The 18,102-nt window shown below is 48.4% G+C and overlaps 1 protein-coding gene across 2 annotated transcripts in view; it reads right to left on the bottom strand.

Moving 5' to 3' along the window:
- Positions 1–584: 584 nt before the first annotated feature.
- The window catches only part of LOC139056343 (uncharacterized), a 52,011-nt gene continuing 34,493 nt past the window's right edge, over positions 585–18,102 (bottom strand). For both annotated transcript variants that reach the window (XM_070534503.1, XM_070534504.1), the window contains exon 5: positions 585–783. In XM_070534503.1, the coding sequence (XP_070390604.1) occupies positions 692–783 (92 nt within the window). In that variant the 3' untranslated portion in view covers positions 585–691. The remainder of the gene's footprint in view (positions 784–18,102) is intronic.

Genomic DNA, 18,102 nt, shown 5'->3' with positions numbered 1-18,102 from the left:
TCTCTAAAGTTTTTTTCTTCTCTCTCTCTCTTGCAGAACTCATACACACAGCATTTTTCTTACGTACAATATTTTCAGTTTTGGCAGTCTGTTTCCATGGAGATTATTATGTTCCCTCATATTTTTTTCTGCCAAGTGTCTCTGAACATCCTAATGCTCCCTCCAAAATTACACGCATACATCAATGTATTTCTACGAGAAAAACAAATAAACGGTCAGTTCCGCGTGCAAGAAGCTAGGCTGGAGACAGCCTATTACACTTATTGCCTACAGCGTTAAAAATGGTATGACGCCTTCCACGATGTTTATACTCTGTTCTTGCGCTTCCTTAAAGCTACACTTTTAGAAAAACTATCAAATAACGCCGTTTACTAATACAGTATCTCTCTGCATTTCTCTTGCGCTCAATTTTATTGTAGTAGCTCTTCCATTTTACAATATTTCATACTGCATTTCGTGCCCTTTTTGAAATAGTATTTTGCCATTGCCTGCTGGCATAAGTTGTGTCTGCGAGCCGCCGATGTACAATATATGCCTGTATTTGTTTTCTGGTTGTGATGTTCGCGTACAAAAAAAGACAACTCTCAAAGAGCCGTAGTTTATTGAGCAAATGCTTTTTTTTTTGTGCGAACATTACAAGGTTTCGCCGCTCAGGCGCTCCACAGATGCAAACCAGCCGTTAGCACCTGGCCTACGGCTGGTAGCGTCGAGGCTGACGCCTCTCCCGGATGGGGTAGCGGCGGGTTGTCTGACGGCTGTCTTGTGGAGTAGATTTGACCGCCCCTGCGAATACAGGCGAAACTTCTATATTTGGCATCCGGGTAAAGAGCATCAGGAGGGGAGGGGGGGGGGGGGAGGAGCCTTCTTCGCATTACGAGTGTGCCGCAGGTGCAGGCTGCGCATTGTCGCGGTAACAAATCCACGTGTATGTGACACGTGGTGACCATACCTGGACTTCGCAAGACACCGTGTAAGTCCCCGAGTAGCGGCTGCGTCAAGTCGTCTACTTGAAACAGCGTACGGACGCGCGATTCAATAATTAAAAATTGAGAGCACGCCGTTCGCGAGACGCCTCCGAGTCTGCCGTTTGAACTGTTTCGGAACGTACTCCGTAGGCATGCACTGATTTTATCGCATCCAGGCGGGTAAAAACCTGAAGGCCAAGAAAAATGACGGGGTTTACACGGGATGTTACCTCTCGCGCGAACGCGGGATGCGTATTGCGGTAGGGCGTGAACAGCTTGGATAAAGTTCCTTCCAAAGTGTGTGCGGCTGTGGCTTTCCGGAGCGCTCACTTTAATGTCTACGCCAGCTTCTCTGCAAGCCCGTTGCTGCTTGGGTGAGGTGAAAATTTTACGACCATCATGCTCTTTCGCCAATGTTTTAATACCCAACGACTTGAACATTGCTTCGATGTCGCTCACAGCCGTTTCTGCGAGGAGTCGCGAGCAAATACCTCTTGCAACCTCTGCATTTGTGCTTCAGCCGATTCCATGCGCGAACAGTCAGTTGCTATTGCTATTACGAAATGGGACGGTAATAAAGATATGCAGGCATTTGTATGATTTAATTGGCCATCACACCGAGTGCAGCTGTGCCCTTCTGAGGCATGTCGTTCTGGTGCTGGAACAGCGCGCAATGGCTGCATTTTGGAGATCGTTTTCAACTGACGGCCACCATACGTAGCAACAGCTGCGTAGCCTTTCCATTCAGAATTTTTCGAGTAGTGACGAACAGCTCTGGATGATGACAAAAGAGCGAAAAGAAAAAGACAACATTCAGGCGTCACGTGTGCTGGCCAACGTAAATCGAGAGCCAACTTGCACAGTGAAGGAAAGCTAGGGAAGTGCCAGTCGTTCGTCAACGTGGGTGCGAGGCGCATGATGACTTGAAGTTGAAGTTTATTTTCACCACCAACAGTACAGTGTGTTTTACACAGAACAGTTGTGGCGTGGAAAGTGGGAAAAAAAGCTGCGCTGATGCAGCTTGACTAGCCCTACCTCACATCCGTACAAGGCAGCAGAACGACAGCACAGCAAACTTCGTAGTCTTAACGTAGGATAGAAAAAGAAAAATAAATAAATAAAACGTGTACAATAATTGTCAAGTATACATAATTATATGCGCCCTTGGGTGCCTAAAAGTACATCAATCATTCACGCACAAAAAACCAAAACCAACGACAAGAAAATTATTGCAAGGTAACATAACAGTAAGGCATACTGTAAACAGAAAGGAGTGCTTTATTTAGACAGAAGGCAGAATTTTTCTACGCTTGTAGCGGACAATGCAAACATGTTGAATAGCTCCCTGCCTGAAAGGACATGCAAGGGATCTTCTGTAAGCTTGAACGTATTGAGTACGTGTGGAATGGTGAATTTTAACATTTGGAGACCGTAGTTCGTTCGTGTTCGGGGAATGTGCCAGTGTTCAGAATTCCTGATGGGACGCAATCAAATGTTCGGCTGTAAATGCGCTAAACCTCTTAAGTTTTGGCTATTTCTACGAATTTCGGACCTTAACGACAACAACAATTGATGTTCATAGGCAACGCTGAATTTTAAAACCTTAAACTCCATAAATAAATGAGATGTATGATCTCTATAGCCTAAATTTGCAACAGCCCGCAAAGCACACTTCTGAAGTGCATATATCTTTTTCTTTAATGTTTGAGTTCCAGATGCCCATACCAACTGGCAGTAGCGTAGGTGGGAACTAAAAAGCGCATTAAAAATATGAAGTTTCTGGGGAACCGGCAGAAACGACTGACACCTCCTTAGCAGGGCTTTTCTTAGTTTAATACGTAATTCTTCAATGTGAGAATCCCACAGCATATGTTGATGAAAGATAATACCTAATGTTTTGAGAGTCTCTGAAAGTTCAAGTTCAAAATTATTTAGTAGCAGTTTATGTGAGTACTTGCAAGCCGCCCCTTTCGCGCGGAAAAGAACGGCCTTGGTTTTAGAGCTGTTGATTTGTAACGAATTACGACAAGACCATTCGGATAATTTATGTAAAGTTTCATTACCTGCTCGAATCAACCCATCTAGGTTTGCTCCTGTAAATATACGCAATGCATATACGCAATGCATATAAACAAGAGAAAAAAAAAAGATATGGGGACACAAGTCTCCATTTTTGCTCTCGTTTGCCGTGCGCTACGAAGATGAACTCCAGATGAACCGACTCGACAAAACCGCTACATTGCGAGGTGTCAGGCTCGCTCCGTGCAATGAAAGTACAAGCGGCAACGAGCAGAAAACAACGCTAGACGACAGGATGAAGAGAAGCGCGCAGATCACGCCGTTGTGATTCGAATCGCAAGTAGCAAAGCTGAATTGTTAGCAGGTTTCCCACTAACGCTTTTGACTAGCATCGCTGACAGCCTTGCAGCAGGCCTTAAAAGCAAGCAATCGGCAGCCGCTCAGCCTGAGAACAACTCACAGCAAATGGTTGCGGTTATCCCATATGTGCACCAGGTTGCGCATAATCTCGAAAAGGTTGTCAAACGGGCTGGCGCTAAGTTGTTTGTTCACTGCCCCAAAAATGAGTTAGGTAGCCTGTGCGCCTTACTTCTTTTCTGAAGCATTTCACTTCCATAATAGAGGCGACGCATGCGTGAGCCTGCCTTCCATTTCGCTCCTTCCGAGGAGATGGCTTTCCTATCTCAGTGATTACCATTTATTGCCTCCGAGCATGCTGAAATTCTGTTGTTGTTGCTGTTGTCTTTCTTCGCGATAGTGGTGGCGCATCTATATGCAAACCGAAAGAATAAAGACCCTTGGATGTCAGCGCTCTAGCCTGTGTCATGCTTCTCCTGTCGTATAGCGCTGTTTTCTGTTCGTAATCATCAACCAACAAGTACAAATGCACACCCTTCTACAAATAGGAGTTGAAAAACGTCATCGAAGCTACCCGTGCACACACGTTAGTGAAATGAAACACTCATTCGTTAGCTTACCTGGATTTCGACGTCGCAAACAAACTTGTTTTCTTGTGACAAACATTTGGCTGTAACATCCATGTTCTGTCCAATTTTGTAACACTATATATATATATATATATATATATATATATATATATATATATATATTAACGAGAACAAAGGGAGTTAACAAAGGAGACCAATTTTTATTAACCATATCGTAAGAAGCCAACAAACACTGACACCGAGGACAACATAGGGGAGATTATGTGTCCTTAATAAATGAAATAAAGAAACGATAAATTAATGGAAATGAAACTGGTTGAAAGAACAACTTGCCGAACGTGGGGAATGATTCCACAACCTTCGCATTACGCATGCTATGCTCTAACCAACAACTTGCAGTCCAAATACACGAACAGTACCCCAAGGCTGATTAATATTCAGCTTCACATTAAAATGAAGATTTTTTCGAGGAACGAGCACGTTTGTCGGCGTCTGTTACCATTAGACCAGTCTAATTGCCTAACGAGTGAAGAGCACCGGGAAGCGGTCCGCCGGATGGTGGCGGACAAATTAAAACGGCCCTTTTATCGAGCGGTAGCTACTTCGGACTTGATGCTGGGGAATCAGCTATGGGTGACTCTCGAGTTTCTCACTGGCCCTATCGGGAGCGCCTCCCCCAATATTGTGAGCAAGGCGTTCGTGCGTTACAGCACCGCCCTTAACTGCAGCGCGCAAACTGAGCGACTTTTCAGTGTTGCTGCAGATGTCGCCCCAACAGAACCGAGAGATTATCGAAGATAATTTGGAAAAGCAGTTGTTAGCGAGCATAAAGAACGCGTGAAGGGCTGCAGAGGGCGCACTCAAATGTAGCCAAGTCAGCTCGCTCTTTCTGCTGCATTCCTGCAATGTCATTAAAATAGTGAGGAAAGTCGCGTTCAAGGCATCGATCAGTATTTTTTTAGCAGTTGCTCAATTATATTGGTGGGGTAGTCAATTCCCCTTTTGAAGAGGAAAGCAATTGCAGTCATTTATTTATTTGCTTAACAGATACATACAGCGCCAATGACAGCATTACAGTGGAGTGGAGAGTTGAGAAAAAAAAATGTACGCGTTGTGGTTGCCGTCCGAGGATCAGTAAACTGAAAAAGAAGCACGTCATTACACAATAGTAATCGCGTATAACTAACGCGTACAGCGTTCACAAATCACAACAACATTACAGCGATCACTGCAAATGCCTACGACGAAGAAGTGAGTAGTACTTCGCCGGATGAAACTGCATACTTGTAGCCGGTTACTCTCGTTTTTCCGTAACAGCTGCGAGACTGAATGAAACACACAGGGGCGACGCTGTCAGGAGACGCGCGCCGGCAGCGAGGAGCGACCGTTCCGTCGAGTCACCGAAACTCGGCACTGGGACACCTCCAACGCCAAGCGCGCGCTAAGACAGCATACACGGTGGCACGCGGTCTGGGCACGGCCGCTCTTTGCACACGCGCCAGGTTACCTCTCAAGCAGGGTGCGCGGCTGCGCATGCGCTCAGCCGCGCCTACGGCCACGCGCAGCCACGGTCGAGACGCGCGCCAGAAATCGAGACCGGCGGCAACTCAGCCCGCAACTCCGCGCGCGCTCGACCACGCGACCGCGAACTCGCCCGTCGCCCTATTTTCCCGTTGCTGGCGCCAGAAGGCGGCACTCGTTGAAGCCACCATCTTTCTTGTCTCACCCTCGCACTCTTTCACTCGCACCTAAAGCACACAGTGAGAGGCGCGCGATAGGATCGCACCTGGACTCGGTACGGAACATGATGCCGTTCGACTTGGGTCTTGTCGCGCGGCTCGCAATCTGGAAGGTGCCCGTTTGCAAACAGCCGCTTGTAGTTCAGTCATTTCACTGCATGCGCGTCAGCGGAAGTTTCCATTTACCCTGTCCGCGTTCCTGCGCGGCGGTAGTGAAACTTCGCTACGCTCAAGTCGCATACAAACTCGGTTGGTCGTATGACTCGGTTGGTCGTATGTAGTGACACTTGTCCTAGGCTCTAACTTAAGAATAATTAGAAGAGTAAGGCGCTGTTTACTTGCATGTTTTGCATCAGTGTTCTTTTGCTAACTCTGAATTTGACTGTGTAAATATTTTCGTTGCAATATATCTTCAAGTTTTGTTACCTCCAACCTGCCTCCTGCTTCATCAACGCCGATAATCACCATGAAGAGACTTTGGTCGACTTCAAGGAGAAAAGAACGAAACTTAACAGGCGCAGTCGACAGGATCGGCGAGCTCTACAACATCAAATACTGTACCAGTGGTGAGAAGTTCAAGTCATTCAACGACCACCTCCTGCACCTTCGAGAAGATCCCACAGCAGCCAAGCCCGGCACAGTGGAGGAGATCCGGAAACGACAGTGCATTCAGCAACGGGTGAGCAGGATTTCATGCGTCTTCCTTAGGCTGGCATGGCAGTTGATGTGTGGAGCAGATGGTGAGGACACGCGGAGGCGCAGAGACAATGGAGTCTAATGGATTTGAGGGTGCGACTGTGGCGGAAATGGATCGGAATCAGTAGTTATCAAATGACTATATGCTAAATTCCGATATGTCAAATGAAGTGAGAGCACCCAGTCAGAGCCAGGAATTGTTGCAGTAGGCATCTCAGCCTTTGAAAATTCCGAATGACACAAGAACGCTCGAACTTGAAATCGAAAGGCTCAATGCTCAGACTACTTGTATACAACTTCAGATTGAGTACGAAAGGCTGTTGCAGGCAAGGACGAATGCTGAATCTCAATGGCACGTTGTCCAGCACGGGGTCGGAGTGGGGCGATCGGAGGCGAATGGGCTTCGCCTCCGTCAAGCAATGCGCAAAAGTGCTGTAAGGGTTCCGCCTGCCGTGTGACGCACATGTACCCTTATGGTTTGAAGAGGTAGAAAGACTTTTCGCTACTTACGGGTATACCGTATGAGAGTCGCGTGCATTTAGTAATGCCAGCTCTAAATGAGCGCGTTCGCTACCTACTACGTAACCTCAACCAGGAAGAGAGTACAGATTACGAGTCAGTTAAAGAGGCAGTGTTCATGGAACTGAAGCTTTCCCCCACCGAGTATCTGCAGAGGTTTGAGAGAGCAGTGAAACGGAAGGAGGAGACGTGGTCACAGTTCGCGTCGCGAGTGAAAACGTATTTCTCCTACTACCTTCAAGTAAGAGGAGCCGACACTGTAGAAGTTATGGCAGAACTCATGGTGGCGGATCATATAAAAGCAGGCCTTATTATGGAGCGTCTTGAATACGTCAGGCTACGAGAACACAAGGGATGGCTTAAGTCACCTGAGATCGCCAATGTACTCCAAACTTTGGAACAAGCTAAAGGCAAGGGATACGCCTCAAAATCATCAGCGGCAGAGATGGGGCAAAAGCCGACGCGAGTAGCGAAAAGCGCCCTCAAGTGCCACGTATGTCACAGCTCAGGACATTTCGCTAAGGATCGCCCGAAGTCTAGTGACAAGGAAAATCAGCCCAAGAAGGCTACCGAGCCAAGGCAGAGGGCACAAAGGGTGGCGATAGCCCACGAGACGGGAAGTGAGATACCTGATGGAGTCCTTACTGCAAAGGTAGAGGCCTTGAAACACAAAGGTGAAGGCATGGCTAACCTTCAGTTGATCCCTATCTCATGCGGAAACGTATCCACAGATGCGATTCTAGATACGGGGAGCGAAATAACTGTCATACGCGAGAGTCTGCTTCCGCAAAGTATTGTGGAGCCTTCAGGCACGATACGTTTGGTGTCTGCATTTGGTAAAACTATTGAGGCAAAGCTGGCAACCTTGCCGGTAAAGTCAAATAGCTCGCAAATGGCCGCGGAACCTCAGAACGTTGACCTACTCTGCGCGTTGACTAACGAGCTCAGCGAGGGCAAACATTGTTAGTTGATCAAGGAAGATTGGGAACATTTGTTGAGGGCCAGCAGCTCTCTGGAATCCATTGTAGCAGCGGCCGAGCAAGCTCAGAGCATAGAGCGATCAAATAAAAAAGCCGAGGTAGTGGCCTGCAACGATACTTTGAGGAGGAAGGTGTTTCTGGAGAAGTTGAGCTAATTGATGATGAGAGGGATGCGTCAATAAGGCAGAGAGAAGAGTTCTGCAGATTGCAGCTAGCTGACGCTACCTTAAAGAAAGGGTGGGAAGATGCTCTGAGGGGGAAATCCGGCATGTTCGTCTCTGATGGACTCTTTTACCACTGGGACTCAATAGTAGGCACTCGAGTGAGACAACTAGTTGTTCCGAAAGGCAACCGCAGTGAGGTGATGCATTTAACTCACGAGTTACTATGCGGAGGGCACCTAGGCCCAAAGAAAACTAAAGCGGGCATTAGGCATACTTTTTTTTGGCCTGGCATGGAGAAGGAGGTATTAGAGCATTGTCGCTCATGCCATGATTGTCAGATTCGCTCTGACAGGCGTCGCACGGACAGAGTACCTATAACTCCTCTCACTAGGCCAGAGCACATTTTTCAAATTGTCAACGTGGACATCACTGGACCCTTAGACACACCGTCAGCGAGAGGCCATATGCTTGGTGCACATTTTCACAAGGTGGCCAGAGGTTGTCCCACTGCCCTCTTTGAGAGCTAAGGCGACTTGCGACGCGTTGATTGAAATTTTCAGTCGCACTGGCGTTCCGGAAATAATCTGTTCCGACCAGGGCACTAATTTCAAATCACAGCGCACCCAGTCGATGCTCGAGAAATTAGGTTGCGCACCAAGATTCTCAACCCCAGAACACCCAGAAAGTAATGGAGTTGTAGAAAGATGGAACAGGGTATTGAAAAACATGTTGTTTTATGTCATTCAAAGCGACTCGAAGAATTGGGACAAATTGATCCCGCTTGTATAACGGGCTTATCGGGAAGTTCCCCATGAGGTTACCGGAGTGGCTCCGTTCCGTCTGTTGTATGGAAGAAACCCCACGGGACCGCTTCTAATACTACAGCGGACATGGACGGGAGAACTGACGGTACCTGCAACTTTAAGAGAACCCCGCTAAGTATTTACAGCAACTTCGCGAGCAACTCGAGTCCGCTGCTAATATTGCTGAGCTAACTAGTGCAACACGTCAGGAAAGTTATGTTGGTGCGTATAATCGCAGCACCAGACACAAAGCTTTTAAGGTTGGCGACAAAGTGCTGGTATTCGACAACGATCGGAATGGTAAGATGACACCTAAGTGGCTGCGCCCATTAACAGTGGTCAGATGTGGGCGACGGCATTCTTATCGGGTTGAAACAGTAGAGGGTAAAGTGAAAAGTTTTCACGCCAACTACATTCCACCATACTATGCAAGAGTCAGCCATATTGGGGTCATTTTCGATCAAGACCATGACTTTGGGGAGGTAGAATATGCTCCGCAACCTACAAATATAAGGCGCGAAGAGTTCGCGGTGACAAGCGAAAAGGTTGCTCATCTTGATGCTGATTCCCAGACGGAAATAGAAGCTGTATTTCAAAGGCATCGCGCACTCTTTGACGGCATTCCGGGTATGGCAAATGTGGATCAACATAGGAGAGAATTAGAACCAGGGCACCAGCCAAGGAAGACGTTCCCTCATTGGATACCTGAGCTATTAAAGAAAGTAGTCAGCCGGGAAGTTGGTGAAATTTTGGCTTGGAAACTGATGTATACTACTTTAAGTGAATTTGCGCATCCGGTAGTATGCGTAGGGAGAAAGGATGGGACAATCCGCATGTGTGTAGATTACCGCGCGCTAAATGCCGTCACCAAAGTGGATGCGCTCCCTATGATGAATCTTCAAGAATTGATTTTCAGAGTGGGAAGAGCACAGTTCATTACGGTGATAGACCTTAGGCGCCGGTACTGGCAGGTGGCGATGGAAGAGTCAGAATTTCACCGCGTTTGTAACGCATGAAGCTCAATATTCTTGGAAGGTGATGCCGTTGGGGCTAAAAAATTCAGCCGCGACCTTTCAGAGAATGGTGAACAAGCTCTTATCGCAACATAAGACATACGCCACGGCATATCTGGATGATATTGCCATTTTCTCTAGCACGTGGAAGGAGCACTTAAAGCATCTCGACATTACCCTTCAGGTCCTAGAAAAGGCTGGGCTGAAAGTTAGTCCGGAAAAGTGTCAGGTTGCACAATCCCACATTCATTACCTCGGGCATATTGTCGGTTCAGGGACGCAAGCACCAGATCCAGAGAAAATAGCTGCAATTAAGAGTCTGGTGCCACCACGCACTAAAAAGGAGCTAGGCAGCCTGCTAGGACTGTGCAGCTACTATCGCAAGTACGTCATAGAATATGCAGAGGTGGCGAGCCCGCTCACGCGGTTAACAAAGAAAGCGGTACCCAATAGCATACCCTGGCCGGAGGAAGATCAGACGGCATTTGAGACACTGAAACAGTCCCTGTGCGAGGCCGTGGCGCTCAGCACTCCGGACGCATCTGAGCCCTACTGGCTTTTCACAGACGCATCAGCTACGGCGGCGGGCGCTTGTTTGGCGCAAATCACAGCCGAGGGAAAGGAGAGGCCTATTGCCTTTGCCAGCCACCGCTTCACGCCCGACTCAGACGCGACGGTCGACAATTGAGAGGGAAGCGTTTGCTATTATATGGGCCTTAAAGAAGTTTGACTACTGGCTTTTTGGTGCCGAGATAAACGTGGTTTCCACCCACAATCCATTGTCGTACCTTACAACTTCGACTCCACACGGGGCAAAATTGACAAGATGGGCGCTGGCTCTACAGCGATATCACGTGTCAGTGCGACATCGGAAGGGTGTCAGTAATGGTAACGCGGATGCTTTGTCCAGGCTTCACAACAGCTCATGGAAGCCAGCGTAATACTATAGTGACATGCCAACTGGATGGGCGTGAATGTTCCTGCTCACCTGGCGCTGTATATTGCGGACTTTGTGAGTGCCGATTCAAGACACAGAGACACTAGAGTGCTCTTATAGCTTGGAACTGCAATCGTGTGCTTAATTGTTTGATGACATGTATTGTGTATTTCTTTTTACTCTCTTCTTGCTTTGTTATTTGAAAGTGTTTGTTGGTGTGAGGTAATTAGGCCAGGGTGCGGTTAGACAGTTCATTAGGTAATCCCGGCAGTGATTTATCGTATCACTGAGCGAAAATGAACCCATCATACTCTTTAGGGTGAACGTGTTAGGCTGCTCATCTCTCGAGCACGCAGAATGGACGGTGTAGGGCTGCATGATTGTTTTGTATATACTTTTGCAGTGCCGCGAGTTGCCAATGTGTTTTGTGAATAGGGAGGCGTCCACCCCCCAGCGCGTCGGGCAGCAACCGTTTCTGTTTTTGAGGGGTCGGACGGCCCGCGTGGTGTCGGGTGACGAGCCGCGGCGCGCGCAGGGGGGGTGGGGGGGAGGACGCGGTGCGGATGCGGAAATCAGATTCGCAGAACGTGCTCTTACGCGCGCTGTGTTGGCATTCCGCCGATGGTCATAATAGGTCCACGCAGACAAACCTCGAGTGGGACGGCGGTATACGCGACGTTGTGGCGCCGGCTCCTGAGTCCCCTGTTGGTTAGAGACGCAGCCGAGGTTTAGGGGCTCCTAGCAATGTTGACCACGTGCTGCGCGTACGGAGCGGCGGTCCACGCCCCTACGCATCCGGGCGGCAACCACGTGCATCTTGTTTTGAGCGCTGAGGAGAGCCCGCTTGGTGTCGAGTTACAACTTGCAATGCGCGCCTTAGAGAGAGGCGCGGTGCGCATGCGGAGACCGCGTTCGGAGAACGTCGTTTTAAGAGCACCGAGTCCGGATGCCGCCAGCGGTCATTATTTTTGCACGAAGAAAAACCTTGAGAGGGACTGCTGTACGCGGTGTTGGGACACCAGCACCCGAGCCCCCTGCTGGCTAGAAACGCCGCTGAGGTGCGAGAGGGCCTCAATAAATCGTGCGTGCCTGGCGTGTTAGCCGAGGCCGTCACTGACCACGTGGAAATAAGAGAGTGAAACGAAGTTGTGGGAAGAAGGAAAACAGGGTTGTTTTCCAATGCATTTACTTTTGAGAGTAAGGCCAGCCCTTTGAGTTGTGGCTTAAGCAGACTTTCAACTCTCATTGGCAACTGCTTCTGTGGGATGGGCTAACGGCCCTACCGCGCTTTTTTCTTTGTCTCTTTCACCTATAACAATCGAGACGCGGTGCTTGTTCCTCAGTCTAGGCTGTAATCACTAAACCTGATAGACCAGTAAGGCTCCGTACGATGCAATGCCAGTCTGGGCCGTAACCACTTAGTGGTAGAACAGTGAGACTCGGTTGGTCGTATGTAGTGACAGTTGTCCTAGGCTCTAACTTAAGAAAAAGTAGAAGAGTAACGCGCTCTTTACTTGCATGTTTTGCATCAGTGTTCTTTTGCTAACTCTGTATGTGACTGTGTAAATATTTTCGTTGCAATATATCTTCAAGTTTTGTTACCTCCAACCTGCCTCCTGCTTCATCAACGCCCATAATCACCTCGGAGAGACTTTGGTCGACTTCAAGGAGAAAAGAACAAAACTTGGCTACCGGGCTCTGCTCCTGCGCGGTAGACGTGCGGAGTGGCGCATCTCCTTAAGCTGGAACCGCATGGCGCGTTTTCCGCGAGCGAAAAGCGCGAGGCGCGGCGAACGCCCGCGTTGCCGCCGACGCGCGAGCACCCACCCGAAAAAAAGGGGGCGGCGCTTTCGCGTCGAGTTTTGCGGTTTGCCAGTCAGCATAACTCCCAACGACATGAATTGTGACTGCTACCGCATATATAATATGTGCTTAAACTTTCAGAACACTACAATAAAAATAATCTTAGTGTAATTAGGCAGCGACGCTTTTGCCCGAAGTGTACTTATCAAGCGTAATTTCAAGCAGCAAGATTATGTGCGAAACTGCGACTACGTACCTTCCGCATGCTCAGAGGCCGCTGCTAGTTTGCAACTTCACAAAGAAAATAGAGTGTCCGCCGCTTACTACCGAGCAGAAGAGGCGAATGGTACTATTAAGGGGGATGCTGAGGGCATGCGGTATAGACCTGAACACGCTAGTCTCGCACCCAGACTAACCGAACGCATACTCTCGCACCCGGGTTGCCCGGTCGACCGGCGCTATTTTGTACTGGGCTGCCAAAGTGTGTTCGCCGGCGACCAGTAGACATGGCAAGCGCCAGAAAGTGCGGAAATGTGCCCGTTCACACGGATCCAAAGTAGAAGAAGTCATCTGGGCATCATTGCGTCGTGTTTGGATGCCAAAACAACCAGCGGAAAAGGAGCAGGTTGCTTAGCGCTGTTTGCGAAGAGCACAACACACGTAGGGAATCGTGCCGGTGCGGTGTTTTCAGCCTGCGCCGATTTCCATCCGCAACGAAGAATGCCAAGCTGCGCCACCGGTGGATAGCTGCAGTGAATAGGGAGAACTACCAACCCAGTGAAAATGCACGAGTGAGTATTCGATCTGTGTATATTTTGGTGCCACGTTCAACTTTGCGCCCTACAAACGTAATACGCAGGTTTGCTCCGAGCACTTTCTGGGCAACAAGCCTACAGAGCAGAATCCCGCGCCGGTGCTTCGCCTTGGTTATAACAAAAAGGCAAGCCTTTTCGTGTTTTCATTCAGGCAGTGCTCCCGACGGTTAAGCGGAACAGTTGAGTTTGCGGTTAGCGATACTTGCAGGTGGTGCACGGAATGACCATTAAGCGTGAACAAGTTGTAGGCCTTGCTGGTGAGCGTTATTGCTAATGAAAGTAAACCGAAGTCTGCTCGTCACGTAGCATGCGTCCACAAAAACGTAAACGACGACTACTCGTCGCCGAAGGTGTTCTTGCAGCGCACCTACCTTTACGAGCTGGTGTTGCAGGTGTCATTCGTAACGAATTCATTTGAGCCTCCTGAGCTCTAAACTGCGTGCGGGCTGTTATGCGGGGCAAAGCGCAAAATATTTCCGTTCATATGGCGAGGAAAATAAGGTGCTTAATTATTCTTGTATTTTGTAACAAAATTTTGATCGTTCTCACTAGTTTTTTTTTTACTGTTTTCTTTTCTAAGGGAGCGCCAACAATCCGATGGCCTCGCACAAGCGAAACAGGTCTGGTACCAGGTAGCTGCAGTTGGTGGGGCTAATTTCTTGGAATGCAGGTGCGGTTGTTGTCTTGTACCAAAGGGGTCCTGATGATGCAGCTTTAAGTAGGGATGGTAATTTTACGTGCCCTGTCATGGTTTGTGCAACTGTACAACACATGCATCTGTCATGCTCGCCCTGTTATACGGGCTTTGACTGCACATGTAGTTGAACATTATAACTACTGTAGTACCTCATTTTCCAATGAGTGCAGGTTTAGCATCATATGCTGCTTGTTCGAGTGCTGTAGGCTTTTGTTCTGAATGTTGTACTCTTAAGTGGTTGCACGATACAATTGGCCTGGTGTATTTTCTATTTCATTTTGAGAGGACTTTATATATTCGCAAAAGTGATGGCATGGGAAAGAACTACAGCCCTTTTTACTATAACATCTATTTTGTTTTCAGTGTGCAGGTGGTGAAGGGCAGGCGTCTGCTAACCAGGCAGTCAAACGACCTCGACAGTTGGTTGCCAAGCGCGGCCAACCCAGTAGAGACCATTACAAACAAGACCAAACTGAAAGTGCAGATGACAGTGTTATGCGTGCTTTATTAATATATGACACCAACACAGTGCTGTAAATTCCTTCACAGGTTACGTGCCAAAAAGCTCACAGGTGTTCTAGCATATAGCGCGTGGTTTGTACAAACGTAATAGCGTACCTACCCGATGTATTCGCTTCTGCAGTCTGCACACCACTCAGTGTGGCCATTGCGGACTCGCATGAGGTCTTGAAGTTTGATTGAATCCAGACAGCGAAAATGACAGGTTAGAAAAAACGCGAAACACGCCTTCCGCCCAGCTAAAAAGCCCAAGTTTCGCTTTCGCGCCGGGTCGCATCTCCCGGCGTGGCAGCCCAGGCCTGCTACTTCGCGGCGCTTGGGATAGATGGCGCGACCGGCGCTCATCAATATGGCGGCGCCCTTTGAATTCACCACGGAGGAAGGAAACTAAGGAGAGGCCCTGACGTCACTCTTTGTGAAGCAAAAGTGAAGCCGGAAGTTGGCGTTGCTCATGGCGATGCTCCGCCTTTTGTGCCACCCTCCTCTCTTGTTTACATCTTTCGCGAAACCATGCCGCGCTGCGCGTGGTTTCGCGCGCGGAGCGCTCGCGCTCGCGCAACATCCGGCAGAGCACAGTGCAGGTAACACAGCGCAACAAGACACGGTGACTAACGCAAACCCGCCCACACAGCGCCTTTGCCACGGCACGAAACCTACCAGAGCAACACGTGTGAGCGCTCAAAAAATCAGAACAACGCCGCCATTGTGGCCCAAAAGGCGTGGCCGCGCAACGAAAAAAATAAAAAAGCAGCAAAAAAAATGAGAACCCATACGTCATTTCCGCCACACTTTTCTCCTAGCGCGCGGAGGGGGTAGGGCCTCTCCTTAGTTTCCTTCCTCCGTGGAATTCACGGTGTTCTGGTGTATACCGACTACGCTGAGGGTATCTGCTATTAGCCCCGAGAACGAACTACAGGGGCGCTGCGAGCACCGCTCACGTGACGTCAGGGCAAGGACTCGCGCCTGTCGTCTGCTACAGTTCGGGCGGTGTCCGGGCGCATTCTGCGGTGTTTTCGTTTGCTCGCCCTCGTTCTCTCTGCTTGTGTACTTATGGCGGTCGTCTCAAATATGTTTTTACGGCGTCTTCATTCGCGAAAGTTTATTCAAAGAGCTTATTTCTTAGACGACAATGCAGCTCACGAAGGCAATGCTACAGTGCCAGCCGAAGGAGCGCAGACCAGCTCATTGCGGGTTTTTCAACCGACAACCGCAAACATATAGAAAATAAGAATCCAGTTATGATACCACACCTGCCGCGGTGCAACGAGTATGTCACAGACGCTGGCTATATATGTCTTCTACAACAGTTACAATCCGCTAAAACTGGTTTGTTCACGACGAGTAGTTTATGGTGCAATATCGAATTATTGCCTTTCTTCAGAGAAACGCTCGGCAGTAACACGAGGACTTAATTAATCCTGCAGTTAGGTTCTACAAGCACAACTTGCTTTTTGACTGCTTCTTAAAATTAGGCGCTTCTTCACGGGTTTATTTTAAGGGGCGGTAATTTGAAGTAAAGCTAATGAAGGCTTACGTCTATTTACAGAATACAAAATGGAATGTACCAATATATATTCCCTTTTCTGTGCTGTACGTTCAACTCACTGGAGAAATTTACTGTTGCTTGTTCCTTTAGGAATATACATGACGAATTTGTTTGGCGAACTGACACAGGCTGCTCGGCCCAAATTTTTTAGAGAATCTTGCCTTTTGGGCCGTATCGCTGCAGCCAAAAAGAAGTCGAAGCGTCAATCATTAGTAGTCTGGGACACATTGAAGATATAATTCCCCTGTGAAGGGTAAAAAATCAAGCGAATATATATGCAAGTCTTGTGGTGTTTTCTTTATGAGTGTTTGCAATTGGATTGGAGCAAAGTTTATTTTGCCTGCAGTTGGGCGAGGTCCTCTTTTATGTACCGATGAAGCGAACAGTTCTCCGTTTGCATAATTAAACAACGCTGGATCGAGACATGGTGAGACAGAAAGTGCTTGAATTTTCCTTCTCTAGGCAATCTAAGCTGCGCTGTAGTAGCTCGAGAATATTTTAGCCATTCCAATTTGAGCTGTAAAAGAATGCTTTATGGTTTCAATTCTAAATTGTATTAAACTGAAGGGTTTCATGAACAAAGCGTGCCTCGCCATACTGACAGTCGCTTGCTACCGTTTCGTGCTACCGTTGCGTGATGGGTGTGCCATATTGTCGGTAAAGGCTACTGATCGCCACTATGAAACATTTCATCGCTTGCAATTGATTGGCTCTCGATCTTAACAACCAAACTTTTCTCTCAGGTGTTTGCTACTATGATATTTGTGAATTAAATATGTAAATACTCTACGTGACACGCCGTCGTGTTAGCAGCCATGAGCGTTTCGTTTTTTGGAGGCCTGTTTCAGGGAGGGGTGAAACTAACAGCAAACTTTTACATAAAAAATGGGCGCCTAACTATTTCTTTTGCGCATTAATAAATGGCCATAGTTGGCTAGGACAACACACCAGAGTAATAAGAATCATGATGACAGCTTCGCTGGGCAATGTCTTTCTAACACGGATAACATCCTGACGCCAATTACCAAGAAGTTTCTTTCCTGTAAAATGCAATGTCTCTCATAGCTAAACACTAACGGAATGTTAAGTGTTTAGCCAAGCATCGTACGCAACTTCGCGTATTGAATATCCAGACATTCTTTTTACGCAAAACTTATGGACAGAGACGGCGCATATATGCATTGTAAAACCAGTAGCCCCGTTCAACGCTACATAGCTTGCGATATCGAAGCCCGAAATTTTATTGACTCACGTGCTTCAGGAGAAGGAACTGTGGTTCAGGCATGGCAGCAGAAAGAAGCCGACATACCCTTCAATAAGTGCGGCTCGAGCCACCCATACCCCAAGCATACACGAAGGAAACGAGCGCGCGCGGCCGCCGAGCGAGACGGAGCGAGCGGGGTCCTGGCCGTGACGTCACACGCGAGAGGGCGCCACTCCTGATTCTCGCCGCTAATAGCTCGCCAAGCCTGGTCACGTTTGATGTTGTTCTTGTAAGTGAGGTCGCGTACGTCCCACAGGACCTGACGCTTCTCCCCTTCAGATATTAGAGAGTTTTAGCCCAGCGGGTTTACGGCCAGCGGAGCGGAGCGGTCTCCACCGTTGCGCCAGCGGAGCGGCGCGCGAAAAAAGAATTTTAGCCCAGCGGATCACCCGCTCGAGCGGGGTAAAGAGCGGGGAGCTCTGCTGCCCCACCTAGTGGTTCGAATAGGAATTACTGAGAAATGAAATTGAATTACGCTTGCTTTTATTATGCAAGAAATGTTGAATAAACATATATTACATGTTCTCAGTGCATTATTTGTTAATAATGTACTGAGTATTAATGTACGGGTCAGCGCGGCAGTCGCCGTCTTCGATGCAGAACTGCCGGCGTTCATGTTCGCGGCTGCCGTCTTGCATTTCCCATACACGCCCGCGCGCCCTTACGCACGCTCGCG

This window comes from Dermacentor albipictus, chromosome 2 (genome assembly GCF_038994185.2).
Source record: "Dermacentor albipictus isolate Rhodes 1998 colony chromosome 2, USDA_Dalb.pri_finalv2, whole genome shotgun sequence".
Taxonomy (NCBI): Eukaryota; Metazoa; Arthropoda; class Arachnida; order Ixodida; family Ixodidae; genus Dermacentor; species Dermacentor albipictus.
The sequence above is the reverse complement of the archived record's forward strand: the minus strand, read 5'-3'. Positions and strand labels throughout refer to the sequence as shown.